The 18,911-nt window shown below is 28.4% G+C and overlaps 3 protein-coding genes across 3 annotated transcripts; all 3 read left to right on the forward strand.

The window, feature by feature from the left end:
- The first annotated feature begins 2 nt into the window (after positions 1-2).
- LOC108778557 (major royal jelly protein 3) lies at positions 3-2,267 on the forward strand. The gene is made up of 6 exons (XM_018545768.1): positions 3-195; positions 519-691; positions 857-1,075; positions 1,250-1,421; positions 1,709-1,935; positions 2,070-2,267. Exons 1-6 carry the CDS (start codon positions 3-5, stop codon positions 2,265-2,267), a joined length of 1,182 nt encoding a protein of 393 aa, XP_018401270.1.
- Positions 2,268-7,449: 5,182 nt separating this feature from the next.
- LOC108778558 (major royal jelly protein 1) lies at positions 7,450-10,072 on the forward strand. The gene is made up of 6 exons (XM_018545769.1): positions 7,450-7,642; positions 8,331-8,500; positions 8,670-8,888; positions 9,063-9,234; positions 9,524-9,750; positions 9,875-10,072. The coding sequence occupies exons 1-6, from the start codon at positions 7,450-7,452 to the stop codon at positions 10,070-10,072; spliced, it is 1,179 nt and encodes a 392-aa protein (XP_018401271.1).
- Positions 10,073-14,351: 4,279 nt separating this feature from the next.
- LOC108778559 (major royal jelly protein 5) lies at positions 14,352-16,695 on the forward strand. The gene is made up of 6 exons (XM_018545770.1): positions 14,352-14,544; positions 14,933-15,108; positions 15,297-15,515; positions 15,687-15,858; positions 16,147-16,373; positions 16,498-16,695. Exons 1-6 carry the CDS (start codon positions 14,352-14,354, stop codon positions 16,693-16,695), a joined length of 1,185 nt encoding a protein of 394 aa, XP_018401272.1.
- Positions 16,696-18,911: the final 2,216 nt, after the last annotated feature.

The raw sequence follows: 18,911 nt of genomic DNA on the forward strand, positions 1-18,911 counted from the left end.
AAATGAGGTATCTCTTTCGTGATCTATTAATTCTATGTATGGTAATTGAGGGTTTTGGAATCAAAGTAAATTATATATACAAATGGAAATATGCCGACTTCACATGGGAAAGTAACGAACAGAAGGAAGACGCAATAAATTCTGGCACGTACAATCGTTCTGCGTTCCCGTTATACGATGTAGACAAAGCAGAAGGTAAATGGATATAGCAATTATAAAAGTTGCAATGATTATCTGTAGAGATGCCTTTATTACAGCAAAAGCTTACTTTAATATTTAACTATTGATTATATTGTATATTTATGCGTTTTTTTTTAAATGTATACTTTAATTATGTTAATGCAAGAAATAACACTGTCATATAATTAGCGTAATAAATATATCTTTTATTGACACAAGAGAGTCCTATTTATAATTAATAGTTAATATTTATAATTAATATTTATAATTAACTAATTACAGCGAATAGCTCTAATTAGCCTTACTATTCTTATTATTTATAATTAATATTCTTATAGATGGTAGAATATTCATTACTGCGTCAAGAGAACTAGGTCCTGGTGCACCTGCTACCTTGGCGACTGTAACAGATGAGATAGGACCAGGGGGGCCACTTTTACGACCATATCCGGATTGGAGTTGGCATAATAGTTGTACGTGCGATGGTATTGTGAGTGTTATTCGGGTATACGTAAGTATCAAACTTTCATTCTATGGTTTTTCCACATCTTACACATATTTATTTGTAATAATATTTAAATGATCGATAGTTCATTCTATATATTATGTATATTTACATGCACACAAAGTAATCATTTCGATGATATATAAAAGAGAATTCTTGCTTTCACCTCAGATTAGGTGCAATCACATCTTCGTTCTGGATAGCGGTACAATTGGACCTGACCAGATTTGTAATCCAAAATTGTTGATCTTTAACTTGAAAAATGATACGCTAGTAAAAACTATTTATATTCCATTTGATATTGCTAGTAATACAACGGGTACTGGGGTATTGATAGCGCCTTTCGTTTATGTTTCCTGTGAATGTACGCATTTTCTGGATAAAATGATTGTTAGTATGTCCTCTCCTCAATAAATCATAATAATATATATTCATGTTTGACAAAGCAAATATTATTTAATTATGCGTTTAACATTACATACACCTCGTATTTTGCGTTTTAAATGATTTAATTATAATAAAATGAATGTAAATGCATAAATAGATATTTGTCAAAACCTGCAGGTATTCATGGCTGATGTACGAGGTAAAGGTTTAGTAGTATATGACTCAACTGCGAAGAGTATGTGCAGAGTAGAATCTGATTACATGATACCCACTGAAAGCTTTGTTTCCATAGCAAATCAAAAATTTCCTTATGATGGCGGTATCTTCAGTGTAGTAACTCTTTACGATGGTAAGTACTCTACTCACTTTCTACTCACAATGAATATTATTTTAATTGTAATTTTATATCATTTGGATTATATATACGTTACAGATACTCAGAAAATTTTAATTTCACTAATGTATGTAAACACCCATACTTACACGTCCATTCATTTCCCTTTTATTGTTTAATATTGTATTATGATTATGTTCTTTTGTGCCCATGCGTGTTTGTATCATTTATAAAAAATAAATGATTTCATTTCAAGTTATCAATATCATTTTGTTAATTTTTATATTTGTTTTATATTTTAGAACTTTATTATGTTACTACGCCGGGATTAAAAATTTATAAAATAAAAATCAAATCGTTACTAAAATGTCCAAATAAAAAAATGGCTAATGAACTGACTAATGTTGCGATTAAAATACCAAGCATTTCGGGACAAATAACATCAGCAGGACATTCAATATTTTATAGTGATTCTGATGGCACTGCCATTTTGGGAACGAATGTTTTTAAAAAATCTGATTCGAACACGGTAAGGTATCCAAAATCATTTTTTACGTTGAAGACTATACTACATTATACTAGATTAGTCTTAACTGTATTAACAGTTATAAAATTTTATCGTCTTTATACGATTTTTCACTTTAAAGGAATATTAATTTTCAGGTAACACTTGCACAAAACTATGAAAAATTGCAAGCTATAAGTTCGTTAAAAGCTTCATTTTATTGGAATAAGCTAATTGGTCTATCAGATAGATTTCAACGTTTCGCTCTTGGTACTGTAAACTTAAATGAAATAAACTTCCGTTATTTCGAAGTGGACTTAACAACAATACAAGAAAAGATGGATTTGATTTCTTGAAACACGATATGTTAGTTGTCATTCGTATAATATATTAACAGACATTTATATTATTGAATATTTAAGTATTAATTACAATTTTAATTCTGCGATTGTATGTTGTAAAATAATTTATTATTAGTAATATTAGTTATGTTAAATGTAAGTTTACGTTATGTATATATGTATATGGAAGAAGTATATATACATACATATTTCGTGTGTGTAAATCATTCTAAACCGGACAGTCTTCATCACCGACTCTTGCCGATCTTTTTACTAATTTTTCAATGTTCCTCGGTTTAAAATACGTATATTCAGTTATTTTTTTAGATTTTTATTTGTGCTAATTTTTGAAATATAAATTTATTAATATTTTGAATTTATTTAATTTGGCATATGTTTAGTTAATCATAGCTTTCGTTTAAATTACTCGAAAGCAAAAAGTAATCACATGATATTGTTTGTCTTGAAATTTTCTATTAGGAAAAAAATATGTAAATAATAAATTTTTTTGTATTCTCTCGTAAAATCTGATTAAATTAAAAATTGTTGATTTTCGTCGAAATCGACATTTTTAATTTTTAATATATTATAAGAAAATTCTGCAATAGCCTCTTCACACAAATACAATCATTTCAAGCCGTATTCGATTATAGTCATAATTTTTTGTTCCATTTTTTTTATATTTACAAGATATTACATCTATTATTTAATATTAGTAGATTTTTAATCAGCCGTTCATGAGTTACTTAAATTATTACGTTATTTTATAAAGACACTGGAGAATATATTTATGATTTCACAGTTAATTAGGGAATAAAGATTTATACGAATATTATTGAAATAATAATGTCTTTTAGAATATGTGAAGATATTTATTAATAAATTTTATATCATTTATATTTTCTGTTTTTTTTGCTCGCCCTCGTATAATACGTTTTATAATAATTTCAAGAGTTTGATAATTTTGTTTACAATAAACGTACAATTTTTTTTTTAAATAATGCATTGAATTATATTTATTTTAACCCTCCAGATGTTAAACGCACTCCGTTACAATCGTACATATCCCTTCAGTATCCGGAGTGTTCGAATGAGAGGTAGTATTGTCAACTCGAGTATTCTACGAGAGGTATGTGTTCGAACAATTCATTTAAAAAAATGGCGAATGATTACGTTCTGTAAGACTTTATGTTGAAAAAACGACAAAAAAATTCGAAATTAAGTTCTGCTTTAACTTGTCTTAGACCAATATACGGCACTTCAGAGCTGTCACATCGTTGCACATCGTGACAATATTTATCTAAAAACTGTGCAATTTGTACATACGAAATAATAGTCGACAGGAGAGTAGTTTGCATGAAAAAATAGCGTGGAGTTTTTAAACTGGATTTAGATGTCGAACTAAAACGTAATTGCTATACAAAAGTTTATGTATATGTATGGCGTGCGGGAGTGAGATATTGATGTCGTAATGTGTCAATGATACGTAAGCGCCTGCATGAAAATGAATAATCGTCTTTAGGATCCCCTTAAATAATATAAAGATTATTATGTATTATGCACTACATCCTCAATAGCAAAATTTATACACACAAAATTGGCCCAATATATCCTCAAATCTTAATCAATATTTTGTCAATGTAACTACGTTCAACAGAAAAAGCAGGTATGCAACTGGTGTGAAATTCTTTGATGTGATTGGTATTTTATTTCTTTACTGTTTTTAAATGTAAAAACCAATTGTATTAAAACATTGTAAGTACATCTTTTGTAAAACTGTGTTTTCCTCTGCCCTGCCTGCACCGTACGTGGCAAACACGTCACTGTGACGTGCTAACTCGTCGCATACTACGTTGCAGCGACGCTTAACTGGTTTTCGAAACGTAATTGACACGTCGCTGTCACGTGACTAAATGTCAAATTTTTGGTGACAGAAACGTTACAGTGACGTGTTTTTGTAACTTCCCAGATAACAAAATGCTCGCACAGTGATATCATAGTGCGTGCACGTCGTGCGGATTATTCGCACGATGTGAGTGCATATCGCCACACAGATGCGTCCTCATATGAGACTCATATTGCTCGCACGCGTGAAGTTGCGATCAATAAAAAAAAATGGCTTGCTGTTGTGATTTCGCGCATTAATTGCTTACGCGGTTACGTGATATGCGGCAATACGCCTTATGGGACTCCAGCCTAAATTCGAGAATTAATTTGTTTTCATGATTCTTCCCAAACGGTCAACCATCCGAAGTTGTACCACGAATCTCGCTACTTAACCTTGACAATCGTACGGGAACTGCTATACTTTGATGACTCACGAATCTGTATATGTCAACGTCTGTATAATTGTGATATATCAGTTTAGTGTAATGCGTATGAAGTATCATTTTATCCTTGTTTTTCATCGAATATTACAGGATAAAATGGTACATCAAATAATAATACACATGTAACTATTTGATTTTATGCTCGGTCTAGCTCGTCGGAAAAGAGTGTCGCACAAAAAGGTTCGGCAGGAGGAGTATTCGCGTCGGATCGGTGTTTCGGCAATAAAGAAGCAGTGTAAAATAATAGTTGAATACAACGAACACGATTTATTACATTAAAAAAAAAAAATATGTACATACATATAAAAATATTTGATATTGCAATTATATTATAATATAATAATATAATATTATAATAATTATTATTATATTATCCAATTGTAATATAGAATTCTATATAACGTCTTTGCGACGTGACAATTACGTGTTACATGAAATTTTATTAAACAAAGATAAAATAAGAGAAAATATTGTTCATCTTTAAAATATAAACGACAACATCCTAGAAAATTTGACAAACAGCTAAAATAAAAACAGTCAAATTATTTATGTTACGTCATAGCGACGTTCGAAAGACGTATCATATTTTCTGTGACTTTGCGACCAAATGGCACGTCTCTGTTATGTATGGTGCAGGCAGGGTGAATGAAGTTATTATTTCATATCAAATAAAAACGTTTCGCCAATAAATTGTACTACTCGGGATGTTATTATAATGCACGAGTAAGCAAATTATAAATTATCATATTTGTAATAACATCGATAAGACTTTTACTGCTGTCAACTATTAATAGTTGAATAATAAGTCATTTTAAAGGCATTTACGTATTGCATTGAAGAAATGGTATAAATAGCGAGTATTATCACATAATTGCATTTGTGATATACGTGTCTATATGTATAATTCAGTTATTATTTTACTGTTGCAGTGCAAAAAGTTATAATAATTAAAAGAAATACTAATAAATGTAAGTTGTATATACATATTTTGAGAAACTTGCTCGCTATTTTTGCATTCCGTGATTAGATAAAAAAGAACAATTGCTGTTCAAAATCATTCATTGTATTTTACAAATGAAAAATGCTAATTGTTGTAAAAATCAAAAAGACCAATTGTGTTGCAAGAAAACCCATTTTATTAGTAATAAACACAAAAATCAAATCAATTGGAGTCGTTATTCCGAAAATTTATTAATAGTGTGTTTCAAGCTAGCATTTGTAAAATTTTTGATAGCACTTTATTTGAAATAAAGTTTTTATTTTTCCGACATCTGTCGAAAAAGTGTCATTAATGAAAAAAAGACATCATACGTATAAGCGCTCTTTCGAGAGTGTTTTACTTCATTAATATGATAAAACTACGCTATTATTGTAGATACTGTATTAATTTCTACATTTAATGTCTTTTACTGTCAATTAATACGTCTAGCTGTGATAAAATATATTTAACGATTTTGACTTTGTTCAACTAGTTTCTTAGAGCTTTGTGTTCCGAAATGTTAGAATTCATATCTTCTTTTAATGTTTTGTTTGCTTATTATCTGCTTTTATAAATATTATATATAAGGTATTTATAGATATACGTTTATAATATTATTAACGTCTATAAGTTCGTTTTAGTAAAAATTACTAATTGTAACGGTATTGATGTTTATGGCTTTTGTGTTAAAAGATAAAGGTATATATATATATATAAAGTAGGTATATATATGCCAAAATATGATACGAACATATAAAATATTAAGGCAAAAGTTATTAATTCTGCCAGTTCGAAAGAACAATTGGAAGTCTTGCGACATCTAGATCCATATACGTTATACATTAATCAGTTCGATTAATTTAATTAAATAATTAATATGATGCTGATTTCACCTGTTTTATCAATAATACAGGCGGCTCCAGTATCCCCTTAAAGAATGAAATAATTACTGAAAGATTATTAGTATAAGAATAATAATAAAAAATTATTTTACTTGTGACTTAATTTATACAGTTACAAAGATAATCAATACATACTCCGTTCCTAATGGCCTTATCGATAAGGTATACCATTATGTTATTATTTATGTGTTGAAATGCAAGTGTCGAAAATATTGCATTATAGACGTTATAATAACACTATTATAATAAGACCATTATAACATTTAATTATTATTCTCGGTAGAAAAGTAAAGCCTTTAAAGGTATCTTCATAAGAATTGTGTATAAAACAAAAGATATAAGTAGTAAACGATCTCAGTTGCATTTGCGATATACGTGTTTACTAGTGTAGTTGTCATATATACTGCAATCCGAAAATAAAACCATATTTTTAAAAGACGTACGCAGTTTCAAAAATCGCTTTGTCATTGCATTCTTTAATTACATGTAAGAATTTCTACTAGATTATTTTTATATGCAACTGTCTGTGTCTTAAGAGAGAAATTGCAGTAAATAGCAAATCATTATATTTTACGAACGTAAAATACAATTCGTTATTAGAACCAAAGAGAAACACTGAGCAACTCCAAAATCGAATATATTAACAATAAAAACAAAGAATTAAAATGCATCAGAGATGTTTTTTCGATTAAATCTTTTAATAGTGTGTTGCTGGCTTCTTGATATTTTTCACAGTATCTTATTCAAAATTTCTATTCTGCCTGTACATCATAAGGTGATGTAATTTCATCAAACACAAAAAAATATAACGCCGTTAATAGATTAATTTTTAATAAATATTTAATAACAAGAACACCTGTGCAATATTTTTCTAGGAATTCAAACTTCTAACTTTAAATAAAACCAGATCTTAACAGAAAAAGTCTCGTTTATGTAATATCTGAGTAACACAACATTATTGTCTGTACCTATACACAAAGGTAAAAATGAGATACGTCTTTACTGACCTGTTAGTTTTGTGTATGACAATTGCGAGTTTTGGAATCAAAGTAAATTATAAATATGAATGGAATTATGCTGACTTCATATGGGAAAGTAACGAACAGAAGGAAGAAGCAATAAATTCTGGTAATTACAATCGTTCTGCGTGCGTATTATTCGATGTGGACAAAGCAAAAGGTAAATTGATATAGTAATTGTAAAAGTTGCAATGATTATCTGTAGAAATACCTTTATTAAAGTAAAAAGTAAAAAGATTCTAATATTTGTGAAATACCTTTATTAGAGCAAAAGCTTATTTTAATATTTAACTACTGATCATATTGTATATTTATGCGTTTTAATGTATACATTAATGACGTTAATGCGGGAAATAACACTGTCATAAAATTAAAGTAACAAACATATTTTTTAATTATACAGGTAAGTTATATTTAAAATACGTAGACAGGTATACAAGGCTAATAAGATTCGAGTTACCCACGAAAAAATCTTCACATTAAGTGCCGATTGTTCCATCTTTTGGTAAAGTTTACCTGTTAGTAAATAGCTAGATTACCCAATTACGAGCGCAAATTGCCAAATTTAGCTAAGAGATAAACTTTATCGATAGATAGAACAATCGGCCCTAAATCATAATTAAATATATTAAATACAAAGGTTATAAGGATTAAAAAATAATTAATATAAAATAGGGCTATGAGCCAAATATTAGTTAAAATATAAAGGTCTTAGTAATAAACAGTCATTCATTAAAAATAAATAGTGGATGACTCTCATTAGCCTTATATATCTCTCTACGTATTTTGAATAATCAAAGTTCTGTAATTTTTTTCTTAAGATCTATTTATAAATTATATTCTTGTAGACGGTAGGATATTCATTACTGCTTGGAAAGAACTGGGTCCTGGTGCACCTGCTAGTTTGGCGACTATAACAGATAAGATAGGACCAGGAGGGCCACTTTTACGACCATATCCGGACTGGAGTTGGCATAATAGTACGTGCGATGGTATTGTGAGTGTAACACGGGTACATGTAAGTATCAATCTTTCATTCAAGACTTTATATCACAACTTATATATATTTATAAGTAATAACAATTGAATGATTGATAGTTCATTCTGTATTATGTATATTTATGATACATGCACACACAGTAGTCAGTTTGATAATAAATAAAAGAGAATTCTTGCTTTCATCTCAGATTAGGTGCAATCACATCTTTGTTCTGGATAGTGGTAGTATTGGGCCTAACCAGATTTGTAATCCAAAACTGTTGATCTTTAACTTGAAAGATGATACGCTAGTAAAAACTATATATATTCCAATTGATATTGCTAGTAATGCAACGGGTTCTGGATTATTGGCAGTGCCTTTCGTTTATATTCCTGGTGAATGCACGCATTTTCTGGATAAAATGATTGTTAGTATATATCCTTTCATAAATTAATCAAAATAACAAATATACATGTTTGCCAAGGCAAATATTATTTAGTTACACGTTTAACAATACATACATCTCGTATTTTGCTTTTTAAATGACTTAATTATAATAAAATTAATATAATTGCATTAAGATATTTGTCTAAATCTACAGATATTCATAGCTGATGTACGAGGTAAAGGTTTAGTAGTATATGACTCATCTGTGAAGAGTATGTGCAGAGTAGAATCTGATTACATGATACCCACTAAAAAGGTTGTTTCCATATCAAATAAAAAATTTCCTTATGATGGCGGTGTCTTCGGTACAGTAACGCTTTACGATGGTGAGTACTCACTTTCCAAGATAGTAAATATTATTTTAATTGTAATTTGTATTATTTTATCATATTATAGAAACATGACGGATACTCAGATCCTTAACTTCACTATTATATGTAAACTCCCATACTTACATTAATTTTCCTTGCTTATTTAATATTGTATTATGTTTATGTATCTACATTTGTGTTAAAACGTATTTTTAACAATTTATAAAACATAAATGATTTCTTTTCAAGTTATCATTATTATTTTGTTAATCTGTGATTTTTTATATACTTTTTTGTATTTTAGAACTTTATTATGTTACTACGCCGGGAACGATAATTTATAAAATAAAAATCGAATCGTTATTAAAATGTACAAATAAAAAAAAAACTAATGAACTAACTAAAGTTGCGATAAAAATACCAAGCGATTCAGCACAAATAGCATCTGCAGGACATTCAATATTCTATGGCGATGCTGATGGAAACGCCATTTTAGGGACAAATGTTTTCAAAAAATCAGGTGCAAATACGGTAAGGTATCCAAAATCATTCTGTACGTTAAAGACGGTACTATATTAGACTTATCCCAATTAACAATTATTAAATTTTATCGTCATTGTACGATTTTTCACTTTAAAAGAATATTTACTTTTAGATAAAGCTTGCACAAAACGATGAAAAATTACAAGGTATAAGTTCGTTAAAAACTCCATATTATTGGAATAAGTTAATTGGTCTATCAGATCGATATCATCTGTTTGCTCTTGGTATTGCAAACTTAAAAGACATAAACTTCCGTTATTTCGAAATGGATTTAGCAGAAATACAAAAAAAGATGAATTCGATTTCTTGAAACACGATATGTTAGTTGTCATACGTATATTAACAGAGATTTGTATTATTGAATATTTAAATATTAATTACAATTTCGATTCTGCACATTATTATAAATTTTTCGTTTTTACAACCTTTTAACATCCTTTCTCATCTTTCACTCGCACCTCCACCTTCAACTTACCGGACTTCCCCTCCGCCCCTCCTCCTCCCGCACCGCCCCTCTCTTTCGCAGTATTTCACTCTCTGTCATAAAATTTTTACGTAATATTTTTAAATCATTTTTTTATATATTTGTGATATATTTGTAATCTAAAAAGTAAATGATATCCGAAAAAATGATATCCTAAAAATGAAAAGTTCAATCCATGATCAAAAAAGGAGATACTCGAAAATTTAAACCTTTTTATCTAATAATAATATATTACATATTATCATGAAAAGTAACTGATATATTATTAATTAAAGGTGCCACTACAAAGTGAACATACATAAATTGTATGTAACTTTCGGCTGATTTTTGAATTTCCTCCGCCTTTTGCTGTCCCCCTCACCGCGCGCGGTCCAAATGCTGCACGACGCTCGAGCGGCATTTGATCTGCGCGCGGGGTGGTGTGATGAGGGGGACAGCGGAAGGCGTACAATAGAGTAGAACTACATACGCGGTACATAAATTCACACAATTATAATTAACACCAACATCTTGTTACAAGACTCGACTAGGCATTTTCACTTCCTATGATTTAATTAATAATATATCAGTTACTTTTAATGGTAATATATTATTATTAGATAAAAATGTTTAAATTTTTATTAGTTTAATGTTAGATTATAAGTAGTTTTAAATTATATTAAGTATTTTTTAAATTTTTTGTTACAATGGTATAATTAAATGTAGGTTATATCTGGTAATTAAAATAATATTTTTTATTTATTGACTCTTACAATGCTATTTTTTCAATGTTTATTTTTTAAACAAGGATAGATGACTGAATTTTAGTGGAAAATTTTCATACTTCAAAATGACATAATTTACAGATGTTTCTGATCACATACGCAGCTAGAGCCATCTAAATGTGAACAGTAGCTTTTAATGCAACCTCCTAATATTTAGGCTTTGTTGTATATGAATACATAAATAGTATCACATGGATTATTTTTTTTAATTTAGTGAAATTTAATAAAAATAGTATTACATGGATTTTTAAAGATGGTACAATTTGTATTTTACTTTTTAATTTGGAAGAATATAGAATTTAACTTGAAGCCGACTATTGATATCAAATCTTTTATACAAATAATACATGTCATTAGAATTAAGTAAATAATAAAGATAGTAATACATAGGGTAAACCCGGTATATACGCCGCACCTATCGAAAACTTAATTTATCAATTATTATTTACTATGTTTAAAGTAAATTAATTATATAAATAGAATCTTTGTATCATCTACTACTATAAAAAAAATATTAGAAATCTAAAATAATTTATTTTCCATATTAAAAAGTAACTTTTTCAAACTCCTGCATTTTTGCCATTTATCCCATAGGGGGGGGGTAATATGGCCACTCACATATAATTCATAAGAAAATCACAAATAATCTATAAATAAGATGTAAAATGACGACGTAACTTGCATTGTTTATTAATATATGACAATTTTTATTGTTCAGAATGAAAAATGGAATACAAATAGGACTTAACACAATTTTTTAAAATAGCTTCAAATCTTTGAAAATAATCTTTAAACGTTTAAGATTTATCAACATTTATGCATTAATGCAATGTATAATTGTTAGAATTAACAAAAACTTCTTAAATAGAGCGTCTGTGCTGCGACACAGCATCCCGCTCGCTAAAAATGCCGTATATCCCAAATAGGTGGGATATATATGACAAATAATTAAACAAACAATACAGGAGCAAAGCACTTGTATTTTGCTATACAACATGCTTTACTATTCCTCTACACATATGTATTGCAAAATAATCATTAAGTCTTTTACACGCTCTATAATAATCATTTTATGTAGATTATAAATTATGATGGCACTATTTATTACAGTAAAAAATCGATTTAACTCGCAATAATTTCATTAATATTAACAGTAAAGAACTGAAATCATAACATAATACTAATATACCATAAAGGCATGTAACAAAGTAATTGACGGAAACTTATCCCCACTCCATCTATTTTTTCTGACTTCTGCGGCGTATTTGTTGACGCGGCGTATATACCGGATTTATTCTAAGTTTTCAAAAATGTAAGGATATACAGTAGGAACAACAGGCGTCGGCATCTTTAATTTTTTTCAGATGATTTTGCAGACGATAGTTTTTTACGTCGAGCATATATTCTCAGCGCATTTTTGATTTTTTTTTTAAAAGATAAGTTTTTTTTTTTTACGTGGATAGAACTTAGGTTTCATTGTATTCTACTAAACTACAAATATGACTAGTCAGCCTATTAAGTAATTGGCGTTGGTGAAACTAGTCCAAATTCTTAACCAGAAGCACGCATTTTTAGCCCTTTTTTTTAACTTTTTTTAAAAAGGTACGTTTATACACGATTGAAATAACTTGATAAAAATAGTATTCTGCTAGGCAGCAAATGTGATTAGTTAAAGATATATGGTAGTTATTAATAAACATAGAAACTCATTGGAGTCGTTAATCCGAAAATCCATTAATAGTGTGTTTCAAGTATTCGTAAAATTTTTGATAACACTTTATTGGAAATATTTTTCTATTCTTTCGATCTCTGTCGAAAAAGTGTAATTAATGAAAAAAAGACATCATACGTATAAGCGCTCGAGTGTTTTACTTCATTCATAAAACTACGCTATTATTGTAAATATTGTATTAATTTCTACATTTAATGTCATTTATTGTCAATATATACGTCTAGCTGTAATAAAATATATTTAACGATTTTTAATTTTGTTCAAACAGTTTTTTAGAGCTATGTGTTTCGAAATGTTAAAATTTATATATCCTTTTAACGTTTTATCTGCTTTTTATCTGCTTTTATAAATATTAGGTATTTATTAATATGCGTTTATTAACGTCTATAAGTTGTTCGTTTTAGTAAAAATTACTAGTATCGGTACTGATGTTTACGGCTCTTTGTTTTAAAAGGGTAAAATAGGTATACATATATGCCAAAATATGATAGAACCACATGAAATATTAAGGCAAAAGTCATCAATTCTGCCAGTTCGAAAGATCAGTTGGAAGTCTTGCGACATCTAGATCCATTGATTAGCCCGATTCATTTAATTAAATAATGTGATTCTGATATCACCTGTTTTATCAGTAATACACAGGCGGCTACAGCATCCCCTTAATGAATTAAATAATTATAGAAAGATTATTAGTATTAGAATAATAATAAAAAATTCTTTTTACTTTTGAAACTTAATTTATACACTTACAAATATAGTCAATACATACGCCGTTCCTAATGGCCTTACTGATAAGGTATACCATTATATTATTATTTATGTGTTGAAATGCAAGTATCGAAAATGTTGCATTATAGACGTTATAATAACACCATTGTAATAAGTTCATTATAACATTTAATTATTATTATCGGTAGAAAAGTCAAGCCTTTAAAGTTACCTTCATGAGAATTGTGTATAAAAGAACGATAAAAATAATAAGCGATTATCAGTTGCATATACGTTTTTACTAGTTGTTATATATACTACAATCCGAAAAGTTATACCGTATCTTTAAAAGACGTACGCAGTTTCAAAAATCGCTTAGTTATTGCATTCTATAATTACATGTAAGAATTTTTACTATATCATTTTTATATGCAAAAGTCTGTGTCTTAAGAGACAAATTGCTGTTAAACGCAAATCATTACATTTTACGAACGTAAAATAAAATTCGTTATATTACAACCAAAGAGAAACACTGAGCAACTCCAAAATCGAATTCATTAACAATAAAAACAAAGAATTAAAATGCATCACAGATGTTTTTTTGAATAAACTTTTTAATAGTGTGTTGCTAGCTTTTTGAAATTTTTACAGCATCATATTCAAAATTTCTATTCTGCCTGTATATCGTAAGGTGAAATAATTTCATCAAACACAAAATAATAACGCCGTTAATACATTAATTTTTAATAAATATTTAATAACAAGAACAACTGTGCAATATTTTTCTAGGAATTAAAACATTTAACTTCAAATAAAACCCTATCTTAACAGAAAAAGTCTCGTTTATATAATAACAGAGCGACAACATTACTGTCTGTAACCTCTATACACAAAGGTAAAAATGAGGTATCTCTTTACTGATCTGATAATTTTGTGTATGACAATTGCGAGTTTTGGAATCAAAGTAAATTATATATATGAATGGAAATATGCTGACTACATATGGGAAAGTAACGAACAGAAGGAAGACGCAATAAATTCTGGCACTTACAATCGTTCTACGTGCATGTTATTCGATGTAGACAAAGCAAAAGGTAAATTGATATAGTAATTGTAAAAGTTGCAATGATTATCTGCAGAAATACCTATATTAGAGCAAAAGCTTACTTTAATATTTAACTACTGTTTTTCTACATTAAATTTTGTTCATCGAAAGAGGGTGTAAATATATGGAAACTTGATATGCATTTTGTTCTGAATCGGAGAAATTTAAATTTAATTTTGTTTTTTCTTATGTACTTATTTTTGTAGTTTCTTAATATTTATAATTTTTGGAATTTAATATATTTGATTATAACTTGATGTGAAGATTCTTTATTTATTGATGACTCTCATTAGTCTTATATATCTCTCTACGTATTTTGAATATTCAAATTCCTGTAATTTTTTCTTAAGATCTATTTATAAATGATATTCTTGTAGATGGTAGGATATTCGTTACTGCTTCGAATGAACTGGGTCCTGGTGCACCTGCTACTTTGGCGACTATAACAGATGAGATAGGACCAGGAGGGCCACTTTTACAACCATATCCGGATTGGAGTTGGCACAATAGTAACTGTACGTGCGATGGTATTGTGAGTGTAATACGGGTACATGTAAGTATCAATCTTTCATTCAAGCGTTTATATCATAATTTATGTATGTATATATATATATATATATATATATGTAAGTAATAATAGTTGAATGATTTTGATAGTTCATTCTGTATTATGTATATTTACATGCACACACAGTAATCAGTTTGATAATAGATAAAAGAGAATTCTCGCTTTTATCTCAGATTAGGTGCAATCACATCTTTGTTCTGGATAGCGGTAGAATTGGGCCTGACCAGATTTGTAATCCTAAACTGTTGATCTTTAACTTGAAAGATGATACGCTAGTAAAAACTATCTATATTCCATTTGATATTGCTAGTAATGCAACGGGTTCTGGATTATTGGTAGTGCCTTACGTTTATGTTCCCGGTGAATGCACGCATTTTCTGGATAAAATGATTGTTAGTATATTCTTTCTTAAATAAATCATAATAACAAATATACATTACCAAGGCAAATATTATTTAGTTACACGTTTAACAATACATACATTTCGTATTTTGCGTTTTAAATGATTTAATTACAATAAAATTTATATAAATGCATAAGGAGATATCTATCAAAACCTGCAGGTATTCATGGCTGATGTACGAGGAAAAGGTTTAGTGGTGTATGACTCATCTGCCAAGAGTATGTGCAGAATAGAATCTGATTATATGATATCAAATGAAAGCTTTGTTTCCATAGCAAATCAAAAATTTCCTTTCGTAGGCGGTGTCTACGGTACAGTAACTCTTTACGATGGTGAGTACTCGCCTTCTAACACAATAAATGTTATTTTAATTGTAATTTGTATTATTTTATTTTATTATAGAAACATGTCAGATAATCAGAGAACCTTAACTTCACTCTTATATGTAAACTCCCATACTTACACTTACATTTATTTCCCTTTTTTACTTAATATTGTATTATGTTTATGTATGTACATTTGTGTTAAAACGTATTTTTAACAATTTATAAAATATAAATGATTTCTTTTCAACTTATCAATATTATTTTGTTAATATTTATATTTTTTTTATATTTTAGAACTATATTATGTTACTACGCCGGGAACGAGAATTTATAAAATAAAAATCAAATCATTATTAAAATGTCCAAATAAAAAGAAAACTAATGAACTAACTAAAGTTGCGATAAAAATACCAAGCGATTCAGCACAAATAGCATCTGCAGGACATTCAATATTTTATGGTGATGCCGATGGAAATGCCATTTTAGGAACAAATGTTTTTAAGAAATCTGGTGCAAATACGGTAAGGTATCCAAAATCATTCTTTACGTTAAAGACGGTACTAGATTAGTCTTAACCCAATTAATAATTATTAAATTTTATTGTCATTGTACAATTTTCCAGTTTAAAAGAATATTTACTTTTAGGTAACGCTTGCACAAAACGATAAAAAATTACAAGCTGTAAGTTCGTTAAAAACTCTATATTATTGGAATGAGCTAATTGGTTTATCAGATCGATTTCATCTTTTTGCTCTTGGTATTGTAAACTTAAATGAAATAAACTTCCGTTATTTCGAAATGGATTTAGCAAAAATACAAAAAAAGATGGATTCGATTTCTTGAAACACGATATGTTAGTTGTCATACGTATATTAACAGACATTTGTATTATTGATTATTTAAATATTAATTACAATTTCGACTCTGCACATTGTTATAACTCTTTCGTTATTACAACCTTTTAAGATCCTCTCTCATCTTTCACTCGCACCTCCACCTTCGACCCTCCGGACTTCCTCCCCGCCCCTCCCCCGCCACCCGTCTCTTTCGTCGTATTTTACTCTCTTTCGTTATATAAAATATTTTTAAATCATTTTGTTATATATTTGTGATATATTTGTAGTCTAAAAAGTAAATAATATCCGAAAAAAATCATATCATAAAAATGAAAAGTTCAAACCACGTTCAAAGAAGGATACTCAAAAATTTAAAGCTTTTTATCTAATAATAATATATTATCATGAAGAGTAACTGATATATTATTAATTAAAGGTGCCAGTACAAAGTAAACATGTATAAAGTGTATGTAACTAATACACGAAATATATTCCATACAAAAAAGGAATATATTCGAAAATAATATATATCGAAGGTAATTTTGTTGAGAAATATATTCCTTTCATAATTGGCGCAATCTAAAAAGATTTCATTTTATTTTGTGTATGAAATAATATTTCACGGATTTTTTTAAAGATGGTACAACTTGTGTTTTACTTTTTAATTTGGGAGAATATAGAATTTAACTTGAAGCCGACTGTTGAAATAAAATTTTTATACAAATAATACATGTCATTGGAATTAAGTAAATAATAAAGATAGTATTACGTAAGTTTTCAAAAGAAGAAATAAAAGGATATACAGTAGGTACAACAAGGACGTCGGCACCTTTAATCTTTTTCAGATGGTTTGCAAATTTGCAGACGATAGTTTTTTACGTCGAGCATATACTCTTAGCGCATTTTTTTATCTTTTTTTAAAAAGATAAGTTTTTAATTTTTTTACGTGGATAGAACTTAGGTTTCATTGTATTCTACTAAACAAATATGACTTAAAGATATACGGTAGTTAATAATAAACATAGAAACTCATTGGAGTCGTTAATCCGAAAATCTATTAATAGTGTGTTTTAAGTATTCGTAAAATTTTTGATAACACTTTATTGAAAATATTTTTCTATTTTTCCGATCTCTGTCGAAAAAGTGCCATTAATAAAAAAAAAAGACATTATACGTATAAGCGCTGACTCAAGAGTGCTTTACTTCATTAATATAACTACGCTATTATTGTACATATTGTATTAATTTCTACATTTAATGTTATTTACTGTCAATATATACGTCTATAGTTGTGATCAAATTTAATGATTTATTAATTTTAATTTTGTTCGAACAGTTCCATAGAGCTTCGTGTTTCGAAATGTTAAAATTTATATTTTTTTTTAATGTTTTATCTACCTTTATAAATATTATATATGGTATAAGGTATTTATAGATATGCGTTTAAATAATATTATTAACGTCTATAAGTTGTTCGTTTTAGTAAAAATTACTAATTGTAACGATATTGATATTTACGGCTTTTTGTATTAGAAGATAAGAGTAAAGTAGGTATATATGCCAAAATATGATACGACCACATAAAATATTAAGGCAAATATCATTCATTCTGTCAGTCTAAAAGATCATTCGGAAGTGTTGTAACAGGTATTTTATAGATATACGTATACATTATATATATTGTTCAGTTCGATTATTAATAAAAAAATTTTTTTTTATTACTTTTACTCGTTTTACATTGCACACCTACAAAAGTAGTTAAAACATAGTACGTCTCTGATGACCTTATTGACAAAGTAAAGCATTGAGTTATTATTTATGTGTCGATATGCAAGTGTAAAAAATGTTACATTCTTTACGTTTAATAACACCATTATAACAAGGACATTATAATGACACCATTATAATAAAACATTTAAAACAATTAATTAATGTTATCTGTAGAACGATGGAGTCTTTCAAGGCATGATGAGTGTGCATAGAAAAAGGTTATAAAGCAAGCGATCGTCAGTTGCATTTTGTAGTAGTTATATTACTGTAACGAGTTACTTTTAAAAAGCGATAACTGTAACTGTAACTAGTTACATTTTTACTCGGTAACGAGTAACTGTAACTAGTTATTTTTAAAAAGTAACTTTCCATTCCCTGGTTATATTTACTGTTACAATCTGAAAAGTAATATCTCATTTCTAAAAGTCGTGCGCAGTTTCAAAAATTGCCTCG

Source organism: Cyphomyrmex costatus, unplaced genomic scaffold, assembly GCF_001594065.2.
Source record: "Cyphomyrmex costatus isolate MS0001 unplaced genomic scaffold, Ccosl1.0 scaffold502, whole genome shotgun sequence".
Taxonomy (NCBI): domain Eukaryota; kingdom Metazoa; phylum Arthropoda; class Insecta; order Hymenoptera; family Formicidae; genus Cyphomyrmex; species Cyphomyrmex costatus.

Bases quoted from the DNA above. Each gene is read 5' to 3' on its own strand.
- LOC108778558 (XM_018545769.1), top strand. From the start codon at position 7,450: ATGAGATACGTCTTTACTGACCTGTTAGTTTTGTGTATGACAATTGCG. The intron at 7,643-8,330 runs GTAAATTGATAT...ATATTCTTGTAG, and splicing joins CGATGTGGACAAAGCAAAAG to ACGGTAGGATATTCATTACT. The intron at 8,501-8,669 runs GTAAGTATCAAT...CTTTCATCTCAG, and splicing joins TGAGTGTAACACGGGTACAT to ATTAGGTGCAATCACATCTT.
- LOC108778557 (XM_018545768.1), top strand. From the start codon at position 3: ATGAGGTATCTCTTTCGTGATCTATTAATTCTATGTATGGTAATTGAG. The intron at 196-518 runs GTAAATGGATAT...ATATTCTTATAG, and splicing joins CGATGTAGACAAAGCAGAAG to ATGGTAGAATATTCATTACT. The intron at 1,422-1,708 runs GTAAGTACTCTA...TTTATATTTTAG, and splicing joins TGTAGTAACTCTTTACGATG to AACTTTATTATGTTACTACG.
- LOC108778559 (XM_018545770.1), top strand. From the start codon at position 14,352: ATGAGGTATCTCTTTACTGATCTGATAATTTTGTGTATGACAATTGCG. The intron at 14,545-14,932 runs GTAAATTGATAT...ATATTCTTGTAG, and splicing joins CGATGTAGACAAAGCAAAAG to ATGGTAGGATATTCGTTACT. The intron at 15,109-15,296 runs GTAAGTATCAAT...CTTTTATCTCAG, and splicing joins TGAGTGTAATACGGGTACAT to ATTAGGTGCAATCACATCTT.